The sequence below is a fragment of the Hippocampus comes genome, unplaced genomic scaffold, assembly GCF_001891065.2.
Source record: "Hippocampus comes isolate QL1 unplaced genomic scaffold, H_comes_QL1_v1.1 scaffold82, whole genome shotgun sequence".
NCBI classification, from domain to species: Eukaryota; Metazoa; Chordata; class Actinopteri; order Syngnathiformes; family Syngnathidae; genus Hippocampus; species Hippocampus comes.
Genome location: NW_017805135.1, coordinates 1638718 through 1659315, shown reverse-complemented (window position 1 = coordinate 1659315; position 20598 = coordinate 1638718). Strand labels below are relative to the sequence as shown.

Sequence of the window (20598 nt, the reverse complement as noted above, 5' to 3'; positions counted from 1 at the left end):
TTCAATCTGATGTAAAAAAAAATCCAATAAATGTACTCAATTTTATTGTCATGAAATAAAATGGAACACTTTTTTATTTTTAATCATATATGGCTGTAATTTCAAGAACTAAAAATGAGTTGCCAGGATCATTTTTCAGTGTTTTCTCACCTCCTTTGAACAGGCACAATGGGGAAGGTGGGCACCTTCCAAGCAGGGAGGAGTACGGTGGGCTTGGCTGTCCAGATCTCCGGCAACCAAAAAAACAAGCTCAACGACCCCGGAGGAGGCTCTTTCAGGTATGCTCATCCCCCTTTACCAACGATCCTGGCTCGATCATTCCTCGTACTCTCCGCATGAGGGCAGCATTTCCCCTAAAATGCCTTTGGAAGCAGGACTACAGGCAACAACACTCTAAGCACAAAGTCTGGGAGTGTTTGTGCCACCTGGTTACACACATACACGCACACACACTTTTAATTTCGGAATAACATAATTGTATCCAGATGGGTAAAATTTATGGTAGCAGCAAACAACCCCCCCCCCCAAAAAAAAAGAAATCCCGGGCCATGGTCTCACAGAATGAAAAAAGGTTCATGACTGTCCACATGTTGGCTTTATGTGCTATTGCTGCGTGTATCTATCCTGAGAGGCAAAGAATGTGTTGTTACATTTGTTTAAGGGCTTCGTGACTGACCGGGACCAGGGCGAGGCTTGTCTAGGTCGCATGGGCCAATGGGTTCGTGGTAATACCCCGGCCTCCCGTGTCCCCGGGGCAAAGGCAGTGCCCTGGAGCCCTGATTGATAAACCGATAAATCTTTAGCTGCGTTGGTAATTAAGCTGTCAGGCGGTGCTTGTTACATGACAACCATGTTGACCCCACCTACCCCCTGTGGTGATCACCATGGGCACACACACACACACACACACACACACACACACACACTGAATACACACACAAAGACAAGTTGTTCCGGGAGCAAGTCTTATGCAAAGCGCAGTATAACTGCGCTCATGGGTGGAGTTTTCTTTCTTTTCGTATTTTGCTCGACTTTGTGCCAGTAGAATTGGGCGCAGCCCATATAGTCACGGCGGTGCTATGAAAAATATTTTTAAGATGATAATGATTAGAATTCATTCAATTAATTGATTTCTACAATGATTCAAAGTGATTGTCCCACGCTGGTGTCATATTTATGGATGAAATCCGATGAGGTCTACCACACACGTCCATGAATCTGCGTTGAGGAAATACATTAAAATTGCGGGAGGCCATCTGTGCTTCGATTTTAACTTGCTTTTTGCGGGTCTAAAATCTAGTCTACTTTGTCGAACCAAACTTGCGGATGTGATGGGCGCCGCAGGAACGCCCAGTGAAGCGTAGCACATATACTAAATTCACAATCATGCTGAACAAGACCATTGCCCCGGCACAAAAATGACGATGCGCCCGTTTTAATGCCGAGCGCAGACTTTTTGCCTGTTGCCAAATAAACAGGTATGTTGGGGGCGAGGCGGCTTCATGCGCCGGCACGCCCAGACAGGTGCCACACGGCCCCAAACAAACTCGACAAGACGTGCGCTGGCACGAAAATGAAGTTAGGTCCGTTTTTTTAATTTCATATTTGTTTATTTATTTATTTATTTGTTTGTTTGTTTTTTAATCTGCATACTCCCCATGTGAGCACTTAAGAGACACCTCTGAGATAATAATGTATATTTCATTTTGGTACATTATTATAACTGTATTGATTTGATATTGAAATAAAAATTGAAGCAAGACACATTTTAATGATCAAGATTACTATTTTTTTCCTCATCTTTTTTTGTCTGCGCATATGATGTAATGCAACAACTGGATTACATGTTTCGGACCCCCTCGGAAAAGAGATCAAGCATCTCAAGGGGTTATTTTTATTTATTTATGTATTTTTTCCATCTAGTTTTGCTTATCCGCGGGCACTGCGGTAGCATTTCCGAGTGTTGCGTTTGCTCATGTTGTCTTGTACAGTTTTTGTTGTTTGCTGTCCTTTCGTATCGCTTGAGGCCACCAATGTGTCTCGACTTAGCCTGGCGCCACGTGGGCAGATTTGTTATGAACACGCAACCCGGTGTCACAACCCGACCCATGTTACCTTTAAGAGGAGACATATTATGGCAGGGCCGGCTAATTAATTGAAATTTCATTGTTATTCGGTTTTAGGCTTTTCACCATCATATAAGCGTTATAATTGAAGAAAAACGATGAATGTGTTGAATGGTGCGGTGCGTTTGCAAGTTCCTGTGTTGTGAAAGCACCCTGAGTGAACCGTGTTGCTCGCAGCGTGTGACGTAGGAATGGAATACCTGCCCTCCCTGAGCGCCTGCTTTTTCATGACTGTTTGAAGACACCCCAGTTGCGGTCGACGGTAAAACAAAGCACAATATTCCATCAAATAACAAATATTCAAACAAAAACACTGTAGTGACCCTACCACCCCTCTCCCGCGACTGCAGGGCCACTGCTAAGGCTTGTGTTGATTACCATGACAACCAGCGGCGGAGGCTGCGATTGCTAGCGCAGAGTATGAAGGAAAAAAGCGCATGTCATAAAGCTTGATCGATTTTATAACCGTTAACCTTGTTTTTGTTTTTTATCCTGCTAATCTTGTCTGACTTTATAGATTAACATATTTATGTTTTTCCTTTCTTTTTTCCCCCTTATTAATCTCCGTATCTCGCTCCTGAGTCGGCCCTATGTGGAATAATGAACTCTCTTTGAGGGGTTGCTTTAATTTCTCTGAGTGTTTTGGCAATTGCCAGGGCTCCAAATCAAACGCCCGAGACAGGTCTGACATTAAAAGGAGGCAACGAGATATGAAATGCAAAATATTGCTAGACTACAGCTGGGCGCTAATAAAGCCGAGATGTAATTAGCGGTCCTCGGGAGCCTCTCGAGTTATTGGATTGGCTTGGCTCGGGGGAGGGACGTGCAGCCGGCAGCCACATGAATGCATAAGCGGTGTTTCCATATCAAGCTTGTGTTTCAAAGCCAGGGCACGCCATCGGTGATGATGATAGGGAAGCGGTGCACCCACTTTTAACAAGGAATGGGGGTTGAATGCTTCTTGAACCCCTTCTTTAATGCCTCACCCGCTCTGTGCTTTTTACCTTGATGGTGGCCTGCAGCGTTCACCCCTCCCCATCACCCCTCTTTACTTGGAAGGACTTGATGTGCTGAATGTAATTGAGTCACATTTTATTTAAAAAGCAGCAGGCCCCGTGCCATTGTGGGATACACAAAAACAACAAATGTAACCAGAAAAAAGAGCTCTTAACTATGGGAAAGAGTTGGCCAACAAATTAAGACCACGGCCAAACAAGTCAGAGTATTTTTAAGGGCATACAGGGTTGTGTCTTTGGCTACTATCACCATACCTTTTATACACCAATCATTTTACCATAGCAAAACCGTAAGGACACACTGTTGAGTTTGCAGGATTATACACACACACACACACACACACACACCCCCTGAATCGGTCACCAGCCAATCGCAGGGCACACAGAGACAAACAACCATCCACACTCACACCTAGGGACAATTTTGAGTGTTCAATCAGCCTGCTACGCATGTTTATGGAATGTGGGAGGAAACCGGAGTACCCGGAGATAAACCACGCAGGCCCGGAGAGAACATGCAAACTCCACACAGGGAGGCCGCAGCTGGAATTGAACCCGGTACCTCGGCGCCGTGAGGTCGACGCGCTAACCACTGGATCACCGGGCCGCCCGCCCCCTTTTATTAATGTCTTATTAATACTTTTGTGGAACACTGGAATACAATACGATACATCTCTATTTGTACAGTTGCTTTCACAACATCTGCAGCTGTAGCAAAGCACTTTCCAGAACTTAATAACACAACATATTGTAGGACAATCTTGTCGGACCTTTTTGAAGGAGGGAACAATTACAGTCGAAGTGGAATGTTTACAGAAAGATTGGGATGAGGAGGGCAAAGCACAGAACCGCTTTGACTCTGTACCGTAAACTACACACACAGGCATCAATTTACCGGAGACCAGAGATGCTTTTGCCGATATGTCTGCTACTTGAGCCACATGCATGAATCCACGACACCACCGTCTCCTAACTTAATGTTCCACGGCACCCAAAAAAATGTCATAAAAAGTCTTACTCTAAAATAATGATGATCTCGTCGCAATTTACTCATAAATGTACTGTACTTACTCAGTGTGAAGTCTGGCTTAATTGAAAGCTCGTCACAAATGTGGTATTAATTATTTAAGGGAATGGTTGAACATTTTCTGGGGAAGCAAGGCCCTAATATGGAACGTTTTAAATTTTTTTATTTTTATTTTTTTTAATGGAGTACATGGATTGAGATATGATTCAATGAAAACAGAAATACCACGATTTAGTATTCACATTCATATGTCAGGAGCTTGCTTGTTTGCTTTGAAAGAGCAAGAAATACAAATGATGGACCACAATTTTATGGCAGATACTTTGCTTTCCTTTCAATTATTGTGTAGAAGCCATTGAATTTAAATGGTTTCCTATCTTGGGAAGCATAGAGGCCTGGTGGTGAACAGATCGGTTCACTTTTCTGGGTTGGAAAAAAAAAATCTCAGTCTTGGGCTTCCTGTGTAGAGTTTGGGTTAGGATTCAGATCACCTGTGAGCTAATGAGGACAAAGAGGAGGCGTATGAAAAATGAATAGATGGGCAACTCAGTCTTGGGCTTCCTGTGTAGAGTTTGGGTTAGTATTCAGATCACCTGTGAGCTAATGAGGACAAGAGGAGGCGGATGAAAAATGAATAGATGGGCATTCCATGCTTTATCCAGTACTTTCAATTCCTCCAAATACACTTTTTTAGTTTTTTTTTTTAAGTTGAAATTAAACAGTGAAGCAAACGGCTTTAACTCCGTCGTTGCTTAATCGTTTCACGTTTTTCCCTTCAAGTCAAGGATGTGGCAGTGTTCATGTTTTGTCTTTGAACGCAGCCGTCGGGGGCACGCTTCATTTTAGGACAGGTCAAGTTATCCGCGAGGACGTTGGTGAGGGGTAGTTGCACCGCCCGAGGCAGACGCGGCATCAGTGGGCAGACTCCTCCCGTATGTATCCACACTCGCTGTTGTTGTTTGGCACGCTCTCCCTCGGAAGGCGTCATTAGAGCGCTCGGAGGAGAAGCACGAGAAGGTGGAGGTGCGCTCTAATGGTCTTTGTCAACCTCCCGTTGTTGTGTCAAGTTTCATATCGGGTTGGCCAACGGTTTCGGAAAATGGCGGACCATCGAGATGTGGCGAGTCGCCACTTGGTAGGAGTTATGCGTTTCTTTTTGGGGGGTTGTTGCACTCATGAAAGCCAAATAAACAAAAGAATAAAATCTGGATGAATCCCGCTGGTTTGTTCTGGGCCAGTCCTACAACCGCAGTGTGTTATCGCTGGGGCCAATTCACGCCAGGACCAACCGGACTTTGATGTAATTCTCCGTCCGTTTTCTATAGTGTTTGTTTGGATGGATGAACCTGTCCCAGCTGACTTAAGGAGAGAGTGTTAGAGTCTTGAATTAAACAAATATGCAGATTTTTGGAATGTGGGAGGAGGACAGAGAACAGTTTTTCACCCGGGTCCCGTCACTTTTTTAGTACTTTTTGTACAACTAGCAAAATTCACAACTTATTTCATGAGTGATGCAATACAGTTCAATCGGTATTGTTTTTTTTTTTTTCCACATTTTGACATCATGAGATCAAGATGGCACGTAACAATCGATCAACAGTAGCTTGGCATTGTGAGACTTCAAACAGGATGTTCTCAGAAGGGAGTCACAAAGTGTCATCAACAGATTGCAACAGAGATGCAGAGAGACTGGTAGAGTAACGGAAAGGCATGGACGTGGACGTGCTCGGAAATGTATTGGTTGGGTGTGGTGGAAAATCACGACTTTTTGCTGTTTTTTTTTTTTTCTCGCAGGGATGACGACGACATCAACGACGTGGCCTCCATGGCGGGCGTTAATCTGAACGAGGAGAGCGCCCGCATCCTCGCCACCAACTCGGAGCTGGTCGGCACGCAGATTCGCTCGTGCAAGGATGAAGCCTTCCTGCACCCTGGGCTCCTCCACCGACGCATCCTGGAAACAGGCGAGTGTGCCACAACTGCAGGGTCGAATGCCACTTTCCAACTTTTGATGCGGAACAAGCGGAGAATGATGAAATGATGAGTGTTTGTGGTTTGTCGGGAACATCTTGTATCTGTATTTCAAGTGGCATTACTCGGAACGACGTTTGATATTCTCTCTGTCTTTGCCGGCAGATGTTTGAGGCTGCAGCCCTCTTTTTTTGTTTGCCCTCGGTTTAAATATGATACACTTAACAGTTCTTTCACCTCCTTTTAATGAATTCTTCAGTGGCTCTCTGTCTGAATTCACTGGACCGCGGGCGCACACGCATGAATACTTGATGGCTTTGTCTTTTTAAAAGGCGGCCCGTCAGATTTGTCCTGTGGAACAAAGCGGTCCGGTTGAGAGGAATCAGACAGGGAGATTTATTTATTTATTTATTTTTTAAGTCCTTGATGATGAAATCAATGTAAGCCAAGGCAGCGATACTGTCTTAATTACCTGGTATTTGCACTAAAAGCCGTTTACATCGCCTTCAGTGACAGTATCAGAGCCACAACCGAGTCGTTTGTATGTAAAAGCCGCCTTTTTCCACCTTGAATCTTGGTCATCGTTTACAGGCTGTTTGAATGGCGCCATAGGCGGGAGCGTGAAGTCCTTTTGACAGTGTCTCATCGATGAATCCTTTAGTTGCGTGTGTTCGAAGAGGACGCGAGGATGGAATGTGGCCGTGACGCACCCTCAAATTGAAAAATGTTCAATGTAGGAGTGGCCTCACATCCAATCGGAGAGGGACTGGCAGAGTGATTTCAGAGTGCTAATAGCAATTGACCCACCAGCAGGAAAAGCCTCCTTGTTACTTCCTGGCAGGCTGCTCTGATGACAATTCCAAATACGAGCAAGCTTGCACCGGGCCGCTGTCGATGTCCTTGGGTGCTATCCCACAGCGAACACCAAGAAACCAAGTGCAGTGTGAAAAGGCCTTCTGATGCTCTAATATTACCTTAGTGATTGGGTTGACTTTGTCGTCACATTATACAAACAATAAGAAAAGAAACGGGCCAAAGGTGCCGTCCCGGATCCTACCTCAGAAAATGAAAAATCTGAAGGTCAACTTTTTTCCATGTCACAGTTTTGTAGAACAGCACTGACACAGAACGAGTAGACCCAGGAATTTTCCACTCTGTGTGGTAGTATCAGAGATTTGGGACGCCGCCTGAGGCCCCTTTCATACTAGATGTAAACAGTTTTTTTTTTTCATGGCTGCTGTGCTTTGTAATAGGCACCAACACAGAACTGGGGTTATGAATTTGACCAAGGAAATTTATGCCTCCGGCGTTTGAATCAGGACCGACATGAGGTGTGACGTGTCTGTGGCCCCTTTCACACTGGCTACAAAGTATATATTTTTTTTCTGTGGTCTGTTCTGTATAAACGTCACTTACAATGAATAGGGCGGATGAAGTAAATGTAGTTATTTTCCACTTTCTGAGGTACTAACAGAGCCGTCACTGAGGAAGGATGGCGCCAATGACCCTTTTTTTTTTACCCTTTTTACTCTTCCTTGTAAACAGGAACAAAAAGAATACAGAAACAATGTTGGTCATTGGCTCTTATGGCTGCAGTGTGGAAATAAGCACCATTACCCAAAATAAAACATCAACATCATGACTGGACATCATCAAAAAACACCACACGTCATTTCACACAGCGGGGAGCCAGGCGACCTCATCTTGTTTCATCTCCATTAAAGTATCGTTGGGCCCGCAGGCTAAGTGGACTCTTGGCATGGTTGTTATTCCATCACCTTGGGGGCGCAGGGGTTCTTTTTAAAAACATACACTTTCCCTCCAGGGGCGGCACAGCATGGAACAGTGGGACAGGAGACGAGGCCGCCCCCTGCTGGGCTAGTGGCACCCGTGCAGCTTTGTTGTGTCAGTTGATTGGCCTAGCCACGCTCCCAGGTGACAGCAGTCCGAGGGAGGCACCCCGGGCCTGCCAGGTCCGCTCAATCAGAGAGTCCTCCTTGGTTTTTTTTTTTGAGCGTGCAAGCACAGAGTCTTGTTTTGTCTCAAACTTGACTTTGACCTTTTTTGGCCTCAGCTTTCGCCAGAAAAACCCTATTTTAAACGGGGTTTACTGAATGGGTGGAGAAAAGTATCAGGGGTGTTCTAAAAGAATCCCTACTAGGATGAAGATGAAAGTTGATAAGACAGTGATGAGGCCGACCATGATCTATGGATTGGAGACAGTGGCACTGAAGAAATGACAGGAAACAGAGCCGGCTGCGGCTGTCGGAAATGGGAGATGTTGAGATTTTCTTTAGGATTGCATTATAAATGAGCTCATCAGAGGAACAGCCAAGGTTAGAGAGAGCCGAATTCGATGGTTTGGACATTTCCAGAGGAGAGAGAGTGAGTGTGTCCGTTGAAGGGTGGTGAGGATGTTGCTGCCGGGAAAAAGAGCAAGAGGAAGACCTGAGAGAATGTTGATGGACGTAGTGAGGGAAGGCATGAGGGCAGCTGGTGTTAAAGAGGTGGAGGGAGAAGATCAACTGTTTGTATTTTACCCTACCCTAATACCCTAAAAGTTTTTTTTTTTTGTGTGTGTGTGCGTGCGTGTGTGAGTGTGTGTTGTGCGCACGACACATCTGGCCACCATTGTTGTAGAGTCCAGATGGCACATCATTTAGTAGATACTGGATTAAAGGATAAGTGTATACATATTTCAGACTTTAAGTTTTAATCATTTAACTATTGTAGATGTAAATGAACTTTTTTTTGGTCATGATTAGTGAAAAAAATCTTTCATTGTCACTCCAATACACTTTATGAGTGAGCAAGTTTGTATGACTCGCCTTATAACTTGCAGCAAGTCACTTGCTTGACCCAAGTCGTGACCTGACGCAATTGAACTTTAGCGCTGGCTCGACCTTACCTGCTTTATTTCTTTGCCACAGTCACGTGGGACTGTCTTGAAACTTTATTTAAGACATGCCTGTGACTTGTACATATGTAATTTACTCTAGACACAACTTTAGCATTGTTATTTGAGCCACAATTTATAGTATTGAGTACTATTTAACATACACGTTCCTTGAAATATTAATTCTTGCCTTGAAAAGATCTTCTTTTCAGAAAGCAAAGGGAAGCCCATTAGAGTCTTTCCCTGACCTGGTGACATTGCCACACGTGTGTGTGTGTGTGTGTGTGTGTGTGTGTGTGTGTGTGTGTCGCCACGGTAATGAGCACGAAACGTTTCAAAGCACAAGCGAGCCAGTGCTATATGTATTGTCGGGCTGATTTAAATAATTGCTGTGGTTTACTTAAAAGGCTGCTAGAGAGAAGAATTATGTTAATGGAGTCATTTAAAAATAAGTTGGAAAAGGATAGCAAGTCTTTTTTGTTATGACTTGCGATGAATTTCGGCTCCGAGGAAGTGAAATTATCTGTAGTGGCAAAGAGACGGTCAGTGTCGTTTACTCTGCTTTGAAGGAGCTTCTAACGCCCCGCGTCAGAATTTTGTGAAACAAGTTGAATTGGAGACGTTAATTTCACATTCTAATCCAGTATAGTTGTGCGTGCGTGTGTGTGTGCGTGCGTGTGTGCGTGCGTGTGTGTGTGTGTGTGTGTGTGTGTGTGTGTGTTAAAAGAAAACAAGTCTCTTCATTGTTATGGTTGCTTGCGGTTATCTGCCCAAGGTTTTGGCTTTTCTACAGGTTTTCTATTAGTTTGAGGTGTGTGGTTAGGCCACTCTATGAGTTTACAGTGCCTTGTGTGTAACCAACTTTTTTCTTGGAGTCCCAATTGTCTCCGTTAACAAATTGCAGCCGTGTACTTGAAAGGGGAAGTCAACGCCGTTGCTCAGGGCTCAGGGAATGACCAATCACGGCATTACGAATGTCCTTCCATACTTATTTGTCATGTCCTTGTTTATGATGATACCAGTGCAGCGTGAGCCGTGATTAGTCCATACCCGAACCCTGAGCAACTGTGATGTCATTTTTAGTCGACAGCAAGTGGCAAAATGGCCGCCCCTGAGATGGACAAAAACGGGTGGATTTTAACTGCGTAACACATATTCCACATATGCAATATGGACCAAATGAACAGTCATTTTGCGTGTCTTCCACTTTTTTGCTGATGATGTATTTTAATGTTGCTATGGATTCATGACTTTTTCCTGGTTTCATTTCACAGCCAAGAAGTTTGGTGTCATGGAGGTGCCCATGGAGGTCGTGACGTTTATATCGCACGCCGCACAGTCGCGACTTCGCACAGTCGTTGAAAAGGTTTCGGCCATCGCGCAGCACAGACTGGACTCCTGCAAGGTATGACGTCCTCTTTGAATCTTATTGCAACTGTACAGCTACCCAATGTATCGGGACACATACATTCCCATCCAGAAGTATTGGAACTGCAAGATCACTTTCTTTGTTTTTGTGATACACAGAAGACATTTGGGTTTCGATGAATGTGAGACCAAAGTATAGAATTCCATAAATTAATTAATAATAAAAGGTTTAAAATTCTTTGGTCAGGAATAAACAAACGATAAAGAATTTGAGCACCTGTGTCTTGCAGTGGTTGTTACAATAAATCCCCTGCGATAAACGTAAGAGTTTAGTTGATAAAGTGAAATGCAGGGTAAAAAGTTCAGATAAAGATTAAGCCAGTGTGCTTTTCCATATTAGATGTAACTTGTAGGAATAGAAACACATTTAATTGGCCAACATTAAAGCCCGAGCATTTGGGAAAACTTTGAAAAGGTGTTTTTCCTGACACCAAGGGGAAAACTGCCTCCACCCCCGTCCTGTTTTGCGCTTCTTTTTTTTCATTTCTTTCATTTTTTTCCCCCTCTTTTTGTGGTTTGGCAAACGAGGTGTGAGAGCGACAACCGGCGCTCTGTGAAGCCACTCTGTTGACATCAGCGAAAAAGGAAGGAAAAAAAATTAAAGGCGGGAGGGGAAAAAGATGAAGCAGGCCTTAAAGACTAACTGGGCTCGCTAGGTTTGCGGTGGCAGGAGAGTGCAGGCTCAGCGCTGCAACAAAGGCTGGATGAGAGAACGCGAGAAACAGGAAGCGGCGGTGCGACAGGAATCCTCTGATGTGTGCACTCGCTTACGCTCTCCTTGACGGAAGCGGCAGCACATACCTGCACCTCGCACCAACATAAGCAATTATCTTATTAACTTTTGATAATCTGCAAAAAAAAAAAAAAAAAAAAAGTTGTTTTCTTTGTCTTTACGCGCACCTTGTTGGGGGTTTTCCCAAGTGATATGCAATGTGCTTTATGCAAAGAGAGGCTTAGGCTGTAAACAGAGCTTTTTAAAGCAAGCAACTTGGGAAGCGTAACTTCAAGAAACACACGTCAAATGAGTGAGGAACGTTTACGTTTTGTAAATTCCTCTAGCCGGGATTACAACACGCTGACATTGGGGCCGATTTAAGAGCTTGATTTCCCGCCTCCGATCATAATCAAAAGGCCTGATTCACTGGTCAGTGGCAAATTTTAATCAGAGACAACTTTATTTGTTCCTAAACTTATTTGTCTCGCTGATTAAAAAAAAAAAAAAAAAAAGTCTTTTTCCCCCCTCTCACATCCGGTTTTTGAGAGATTTTCATTTTTTCTCCGTTTGACCTATACAAGCTTGCGCAATACGGATTTTACCATGTGTTGTTATTTGTAGTTCTGACATTTCAGAATGAAAAAACACCTGTTGCCAAACCTAACCTTTAATTCATAAGTAATACTAAATTTATATTACTATATTACATATTGTATCATTTATTTTTATTATGAAAACCTGATGTACTAGGAAAAATAAAACTGAGCGCATATGTGAATCAGAATCAATTAGACTTAATTAAATCCATATTGCACAAGCTTCCACATCGGTCAAACCTAAAAACAAAAAAATTAGAATGCTTTTTTTTCTTTATCTGAAACATGAAAAATGGTGGTGGCTTTTGTTGGCTGGAACAGATTGATGGCATTTTAATTCCTTTCAACTTCACACTCCACTCAATTTTATTTAATTTGGACTTAAAGAACAGCTGCAGCTGATACAAAGTGCTGAACTTGATGACAAAAATTCTAATTGGGTGCGTGTATGATGTGCACTGGGAGGTCGTTCCCCAGGTTACTCGACTCAACTCAACTCAAGTCTGAATGAGAAAGTGTCTTTTTTGCTCAGCGGGACATAGACCTGACAGTCATCTATATAGCTGTGGAAGGAAATACCATGTTTCCTTAAGATGGAACTCAATGGGAGCCGATTCAGTGAGAACAGCAGAGGCCCCATAATTGAGCCCTGAAGAACACCACACAACAGCGGGGCAGTTCGTGACTCAGATCGGCCAAGGTAACACAAAAGATTCTGTTTGCTAAACAGGACCTAAACCACTCTCGGGAGCTACCGCTAATGCCCACCAGGTGCTGCAAACGAGCCAACACAATACTGTAATCCACTGTATCAAATGCTGCAGTTAAATTCAAATAAAACCAGACATAGTCTCCCGTGTCATTTGCCAGGAGGATGTCATTAAAAACTCGTAACAAGCTGACTGTGCAATGCATCTTATTAAAGACTCAGTTGGAACACATTAGTGTGACTAAATGTTTTGATTTGAGACGAGATGTGCCGTGGTATTGAAATGACATTGGGAATTCCCACTGTATGAAGTTTTCAGCTTTTCACAGCTGTTAATATTTACTCTCCTTGCGCTGATTATACGATTAGACATGAGAATTGTGCCATTGTTACAGAGCAATCTAGCAGGAATGTGTGTTTGCACTTATTCGAGTGGTCAGATTACATCGCGTTTGGTTGCCGTCCAGTGCAGGGTCCGCTGTGACCCGGAGCCCTGCACTGTGTCACTGATGAATGAATGAGAACTGGAGCATTTTTTTTTCACGCTGGGCTGAAATCGATGGGGATTAAAGCCCTTAGGGCATGTGTGTCTTTGCGAGTAAACCAGAAAAGCACAAACCCAGAAACCTTTAACTACTAAATTGAAAACCTTTTTTATGGGCTTTTAGCACCACATGCTGATATTGTCACATTTGATTAATTTTAAATTCCTCTCCAAGAATTGAAATTCAGACATCATTCTATAATTTACACTTTTCTATACACCTGTGCAAACAAGTAAAACTCACTCAGATTTAAGTTAATTGGTTTGGGGCAATGTAAACATCCAGAATCCAGATTTAGGCCCCTTCAAATCAAGGGCCTGACCCGACACGGGAGGGACATTTTGCAGCTGGATCCCATTAATTTACTGTCCGCCAGGTTGTATCTTCCCTTTATTGCTCCGCGGCTAAGATCAAAATGTAAAACTAATACTGATTCTATTTTTCAATACAATACATCTTTATTTGTATAGCGTTTTCACAACAGCTGCAGCTGTAGCAAAGCACTTTACTGAACAGTTACCATAAAATAACAAACTAAGGTAATATAACACAACACCACAAATAAGACATGCACAGTCATGCAATCATAACCATATTCCAGGATATGCCTTGTTGTTTGAAGCAGTTATAGATGAAAAGAGGAAAGTATAAACATGTCCTTTCACCAGTGGATCAGAGACGTCATGCTCAAAATATGCACACGTCTGCTACAAGCTAAGTTTGAAAGTAAACAAGAAGCTGCAGCATCCATTGATGAAAAAAGAGATTGGTTCACTTCTCCTGTCCCATGTAAATCCGCTTCAATTCCAAGTGCCCACTCTCAGGTCCAAATAAGCATCCGCGCTCCACGCCGACGCTCCTCTCTCCTCATCCTCAGCTCCATCAGCCATCCATCCAGCCGCACCAACGCAGACTGTCCAACAGCACCGACATCTCAGCTCAACAAAATGGGGCTGGCTGTGGAAAAAAAGCTGCTCGTTACACATGCAAAAAACACAAGCGCCCCCAGGGCTGTCCAGTGGCGACAGCCAAATAGCGCCAACATTCCTCCCCATCAAAATCAGTACTGGGACACGCGTGCTGCCGAGAAGGCTCAACCGTCAAGCACAGATTCTTTTTCTTTGATGAATGTCGTGGCCAATACGCTGAACACAGTCCACAATGGATCCACACGAAGGACAAAAACCACATGCCAAAAAAAAAAAAAGCCGAAAACAAAAAAAAAAAACAGATCTCTTAAGAGGACTCGCAGACGGCTGCCAATTGTGGCTCCATCTTAATTAATTTTAAAAACAACTAAGCACAAAAGATATTTTTGTATTAGCCTTGGCTTTGGTGATACATTGTGACATGTCAGACCGTTACAGAAAGAGCACATGAATGCAAATGGTTGACTTTTTCAGATAATAGCTGAGGATTGGTTCCACAGAAAAATGCGAATAGTTAAGTTTCTGAATAGTTTACCGTAAATAGGCATGCGGATGTTTACTATATTTCACATTTTTCTACTTGATACAAATTAATTTTGTGTCCCCCCTCCATAGGACGACGAATGCTATGAGCAGTCGGCCGACGTGCGCTCTCAGCTGCGCTTCTTCGAACAGCTAGAGAGGATGGAAAAGGCGAGGAAGGACGAGCAGGAGAGAGAGATCCTCTTGAAAGCCGCCAAGGTAAAGTCAGCGTCTTATCACTGTGTGTGTGTGTGTGTGTGTGTGTGTGTGTGTGTGTGTGTGTGTGTGTGTGTGTGTGTGTGTGTGTGAGCGTGTCCTGTTATTATGTCCTAGTGTGCCAAACAGTGTGCGCCTATGGTCTACGGGGCGCTTGTCTGTGTGTGTATGTTGCGCCTGACACATGAATTTGAGTGTGACACCAGTAGATGAAGTGACCTTCCTGTGTCCTCCCGGGCTCCTGGCCGCAGGGCATCAGTCTGCTGGCTCCACCCAACCACGCATGCACATGCGCATTGCACTCACGAACACACACACACACACACACACACACACACACACACACACACACACACACACACACACACACACACACACACTCACACACACACGCATATACACATAAAGACACTTAACTTGCAATAACATTCCTCCATCTTAACGCTTGTCAATGACTAAAAAGTGATTTTTGTTTTGACCCCTGTCGCTCTCGACTTTGCTAACATGCTAACAATTTGTCCACCTTGGTTAGCCTTTATTAAGCATATTGACACCTTTAAAAGTAAGAAATATTTAAAATTGTGTAAGGTATAATTGAATTGAATAATTAATATGATGCCGTACAATATACAGTAAAGCTAAAATGAAGTAAGTATAGTAGCCATACTGTCAACTAGTCGACTTGTATTGGGAGCTGTCTCTAATATTCTGACCTTCTTATGTAGCTTATTCAAAAAATAAATATATATAATTCCACTTGAAGATCACTGCTGACCAAAAAGAAAGGGGAGACAATCCTCGGCAAATGAAAATGCCCTGCGGTAGCACATTAGCAGGGCGAGCAAGCCAGCTAGCTAGGGTTCATTTAATTAATTTTGAATGGGGACAATGTCCCACAGTAAGGATCGTCATCACCGACACCTCGTCGTCTTAATTGCGTTATTACGCCGCCGTTCCTGCCGCGCATGATAATAGGACACTCGGCTCTTCCGATTTTAACGAAACATGGCTTGTTGTAAGACAAAACAATACCTCAGAAGGAAGACGGAACTTAGGTACTTTCAAATGTCTAAAACTGGAATCTATTAGTTCGAGCAATCTGTGCAAAGGACTGCACAGATTGTTTCGAAATAATAGCAAGTCATCTTACGTCAAAACAACAAAAAAGTAGATGAGAGGCAAGAAATGCACAGTTTTAGACTGGCCTAGCCAGTTCCCTGACATTAACCCCACAGAGCACCTTTTACATGCCAACATACTGCCATTAAGTTCAAAGGAAAGTTTAATGTAAAAACTAAGAGGTTGACATTGCAAAAGCAACAACACTGAAAAAATGAGCCTGTTGCCACTGGTAAAAGATGATGGAGGACAAATCTGAAGACTGACTTTAAAAATTATACAAATAAACATTTTGTCACATTAAAAAGATGGCCGATTTCCAGGGCTTGTATTTGGACAGGCTCCGACTACGAATTTTATATCCGTGTTTGAGTTACATGGATAGTTTTGATCCTCTGTATCAATGAGAAAAATATGATGGCAATATCGTACCATGATTTACTTTGCTATGCCGCCCCAAACTGAGACTTGCGTGAAATGATCCCCCCCCTCCCCAAAAAAACCTAAAATACTGCAAATTTTCCTACTATTTCTTCACACTTACATGTAAGTAGTTTGACTGTGAGACTTTATTTTAAACCACCCAGATGACGTCCAGCTTGACTAAAATAGCTGCTTTTTGCAATGATGTAATGTACCGGCATGGCCTGCAGTGGTCAGCCGTACACACGTTTTAGCGCAGCGGTGAAGGATTTCCCAGGGACACGCGTATTCACCCATATCTCGGCCGCTTATTAAAATAGAAGTGTTGTTGCACCAGGGACACACACACACACACACACACACACACACACACACACACACACACACACACACAAACAGATCGCCACACTGGCTCACAGTGACACTGTCACTGATACTCACCAACATCCTTCACCCCCTTTGTGTGTGTGAATGTGTGCTGGCTCATGCAGAATTTTTAATAACCTCTTTTGATTAGCGTCCCCCTCCAGCGGCTTATTTAGGGCTGGATTTGGAGCGGGTTTAAAGGCCACAGGCCCCCCGGGGGTGCGCTCCGTTGCACTTCTACTCAATTCAAACACGATGTCCTTGACACCTCCGTATCCTGTTCCCGTTTTATGTTTTTTTTTTTTTTTTTTTTTTAATCTGTAGCAGCAACAGATGAGTCGGGATGCTTTGTTGGGTAAAAAGGCGGATAGGTGGTTTCTTTAAATCAGCTGTTAAACTGCGCGCACCCCATTTCATGTTTTGCACTATTTTCACTGCAGCAGCAACAGATTACAAGTGATGCTTTATCGGGTATGAGGGGAAGGGAGATTTCTTGAAACCAGGTGTTAACCTATACGCGGCCCCACTTTCCACCCCCTCCACCCCTACCACCCACTTTTCACTCCACAGAGTCGCTCCAGGCAAGAGGACCCAGAGCAAGCTCGACTGAAACAGAAAGCCAAGGAGGTAAGATCATTACCCTTGACATTTGCCAGACTTGCGCATATGAATTTTTCATACACTTGCTTCACATGTAATTCAGTTTAACATCAAATTTAAGAACAAATTAGTGGGAGAAATCATTCCCGCCCTCTCAACTCCCCCGAATAAAGACAATCAGATTCATCAGTTGGCAGCTTTTACCAGTTTGTTGCTCCACGTGAAAGGGTACGCTCTGAAGTAGTTGCCAGCCAGTCTCACTATGTGGACAGTTTAGAACCTTCAGTGAGTTTGCACACAACAATTTATGTCAAGTCAAAATGTGTTTAGGAAGCATGCTGACCTAGTGGTTAGTTTGTCTGCATCACCGTTTGGAGATCGGGGTTCCAATCAACGACTAAGCCGGCCTCCTCCAACATTCCAAAAATGAATTGGAAATTTTAAATTTTGAATAAAGCTAACATGCATGTTTTTGGAATGTGGGAGGAAACTGGGGCACCTGGAAAAAAACACATGCAAGTATGAGGAGCATGCATTACAGAACATACACACAGAGAGGCCAGAGCCTGAATTCGAACACCCAACCTCAGGGCTGTGAACCACCATGCTGCTAAGCAATGAAGCTTTAAAATGAAAATTTCAACACCAAAATTGCAACAATAAAATAAAAAATAATAATTTTTCTGTGAAATTACACTGTTGTTCTCAGAATTCACTTCAAGTTAATCTTAGTAAAAAAAAAAAGGTAAGTTACCTCAAACAACCCCCCCCCCTTTTTTTTTTTTTTAACAAAACCTATTCCTTTATTTCTTTTTCTCTACAAAAATAGTACTTTATCCTTGTAACATAATAATCTTTTCTGGAAATATTCATAATTGTTTCCTGCTGTGCTAATACTCCTTCCCTTGTTCGAAAAACTTTGCACTTGAACTATCACTTTCCTTTTTCCCTATGCTGTTCATTTGGAAACAAACTTCTGTTTCATCATGGTGGGAGCCTTGTACAAGCACAAAAAAAAAAAGCAAAAAAGAAGAAAAGCAAGTTTACCCTCCGAATAAGCGTTTCAGACGCAGCGATTTACTCCCCGCATTAACTTTTACGGCTACAAAGGATCGCAAAGACGCATTGTCTCTTGCGTGTAATAGGCTAAAGCGCCACGCTAAGGCGCTTTAATCTGAAACGGAAGCAGCGTCTCGTCTCGTATAGGACACATTCCCAGTGGAGCTTCTTCATGTTTACGAAAGAGTTCTGTCATAGTTTGGGTTTGTTTTTGTCCTTGTTTGCTGCACGCTAACGTCTTTCACTCGATGTGGGCAGAAGGATTAAAAAAAAAAGCAGCGCTCACCTGTTGTTGTTGTTCTTTGCAATGCCAACCTGAAGCAGCACATCTTCTTTCTTTAAATCTTTTATATATTTTTTTCAATATAGTAATTTTTTTTTTTTTTTTTGGTGTACACTTTTCCAAGTTGCACTTCTGTAACAAATCTGAAACCACACAACAACACCACAAATAGTTGGCAGTTCACAAAATAAACTTTTAACTGTCAGCAAAATAGAAAGTAAAAACATCATCATTTTCACCCTTTTTTTCACCAAGAGCCGCACTCAGGCATGGTACGTAAAGAAAAATAACATAAAAAGCTAATGAACTGCAAAAACAGAATTGTAAATATCAGGAAAACCCACATATCGAAAACCGTATCAAGCCATCTTGTGGAGAGACGCACACCCCCGAAGTAACACCCGTTTGGATTCTCCAAGAAGTGTACTTGGTCATACACAATTAAAATAAAAATTTGTTATTTCATCACAAAAATGAATTTGTAGTTGAAAGATTCATTCATTCATTCATTCATTCATTTTCCGATCCGCTTTATCATCACAAGGGTTACGGGGGGGTGGTGGAGCCTATCCCAGCCGTCTTCGGGCAGTAGGCGAGGGACACCCTGAACCAGTTGCCAGCCAATCGCAGGGCTAGTTGAAAGATTGAAAAAGTCAAATAGTACCAAATAACAGCTCATTTTGGTCATCTGTACCACTCTCAAGCATGCTTCACAGCTCAAGTTTTTGTTTGACCAGTTTGCACTGAATCAAGTACTGTACATGAGTCGAGATGAAAAATAAAGATGTAATTTTTTTTAGCAATTATGAGCAGAAAACAAAAATTTCCAGTAGTCAAAATACCAACGCATGTCAGCGTTTTTGTTTTTTTGTCTATTTTTTTTCAAGAGCTGCATATATTGAGTGTTTCTATGCTATGCACTCAGCGTGACTGCTGCCCACTCTTCCTTTTCTTTTTAGCAGCAGATGCAAGTGTCTTTCTCAAGGGCACCCTGCCATTGTCGCCGGGCGGGGCCAAACGCTTTCATTTGGGGGATTTTTCTTTGGAGTTGAACTCGTGACCTTCTAAGGCAATGAGCCGCTCTCCGCCGGCGAATGGCAACACTCGTCGTCTTCTCACCCTGGACGTCTTTTTTTCTCCAGCTCTGGTTTGGAGCGTTCACGCACAGATCTCAGCTCTTAACCATAAGCCCCCGTATATGCAAATGAATCAGTGTAATAGGCAGTGCGACAGGTTCGGACCCCCGAGGGGAATCCGTGTGATCAAAGTGGATCTTCTGCCTGTTAAGTGGCAGTGCGCTCGTCATGTGGATGTGGCCAGATTAGCGCCGCACACACACGCACTGACATTCTAGCGAGCTCCTTTTGGGAAATACAGCAATACAGTTGTGAACACAGACCGACCGCTTTTCGCCTGTGTGGCATTTTTCTTGGCAAACTCAAACGTTATCGGACTTCAACTCAAAAATGCGCAATGATTTGGCTGTCCTGGCAGTCACTTTACTGAAAGAGGCAGTTTCTGAAAACTGTCACATCTATGTTGCCTGAAGTTAAATATTTTCTGTGAAAAATACTGACAATCCTTGTATATTGTCAATCAATCAATATCCGTTATTTAACAGGGATTAAAAAATGGTTTAAAACCGCTTTTCAAACCACGGCAACCACGAAAACGACGAAAACACTGACAGATGTAAAGCAGTTTGCTGAAACAGTACTAATACAACAAAATATCAGTTTGGCGATTGACTCGAAAAGAAAGAAAAATCTTTGTGAATTTTCTTTTAGTTTATGCAGTAGACCGAATGCTTATTTTTCTTGGAAATGGTGTTTATACGACCACATTTTTTTCATTTTTTTTTCCCTACTTCTTTATAACGCGTCTGATATAGTTTCCTTCATGAATGCAATTTGTGAAATGAAGGAAGCTATTATGGACTATTTTCAAAAAACGGTGCTATTATTCCGAACTGTGCGTATATCTAACACCCCCATCCTTTTTGTCGCTTTAATGGCCGTCGTTTCTCAGCGCTCGTGCCTCTCCCCGTTTCCA

At 43.0% G+C, this 20598-nt stretch overlaps 1 protein-coding gene across 4 annotated transcripts in view; it reads left to right on the top strand.

The window, feature by feature from the left end:
• Positions 1–20598, top strand: part of LOC109513977 (transcription initiation factor TFIID subunit 4) — an 84086-nt gene that overhangs the window by 17850 nt on the left and 45638 nt on the right. For all 4 annotated transcript variants that reach the window (XM_019866751.1, XM_019866754.1, XM_019866750.1 and 1 more), the window contains 5 exons: positions 164–278; positions 5964–6133; positions 10311–10441; positions 14574–14699; positions 17175–17231. In XM_019866751.1, coding sequence (XP_019722310.1) covers positions 164–278; positions 5964–6133; positions 10311–10441; positions 14574–14699; positions 17175–17231 — 599 coding nt within the window. The remainder of the gene's footprint in view (positions 1–163; positions 279–5963; positions 6134–10310; positions 10442–14573; positions 14700–17174; positions 17232–20598) is intronic.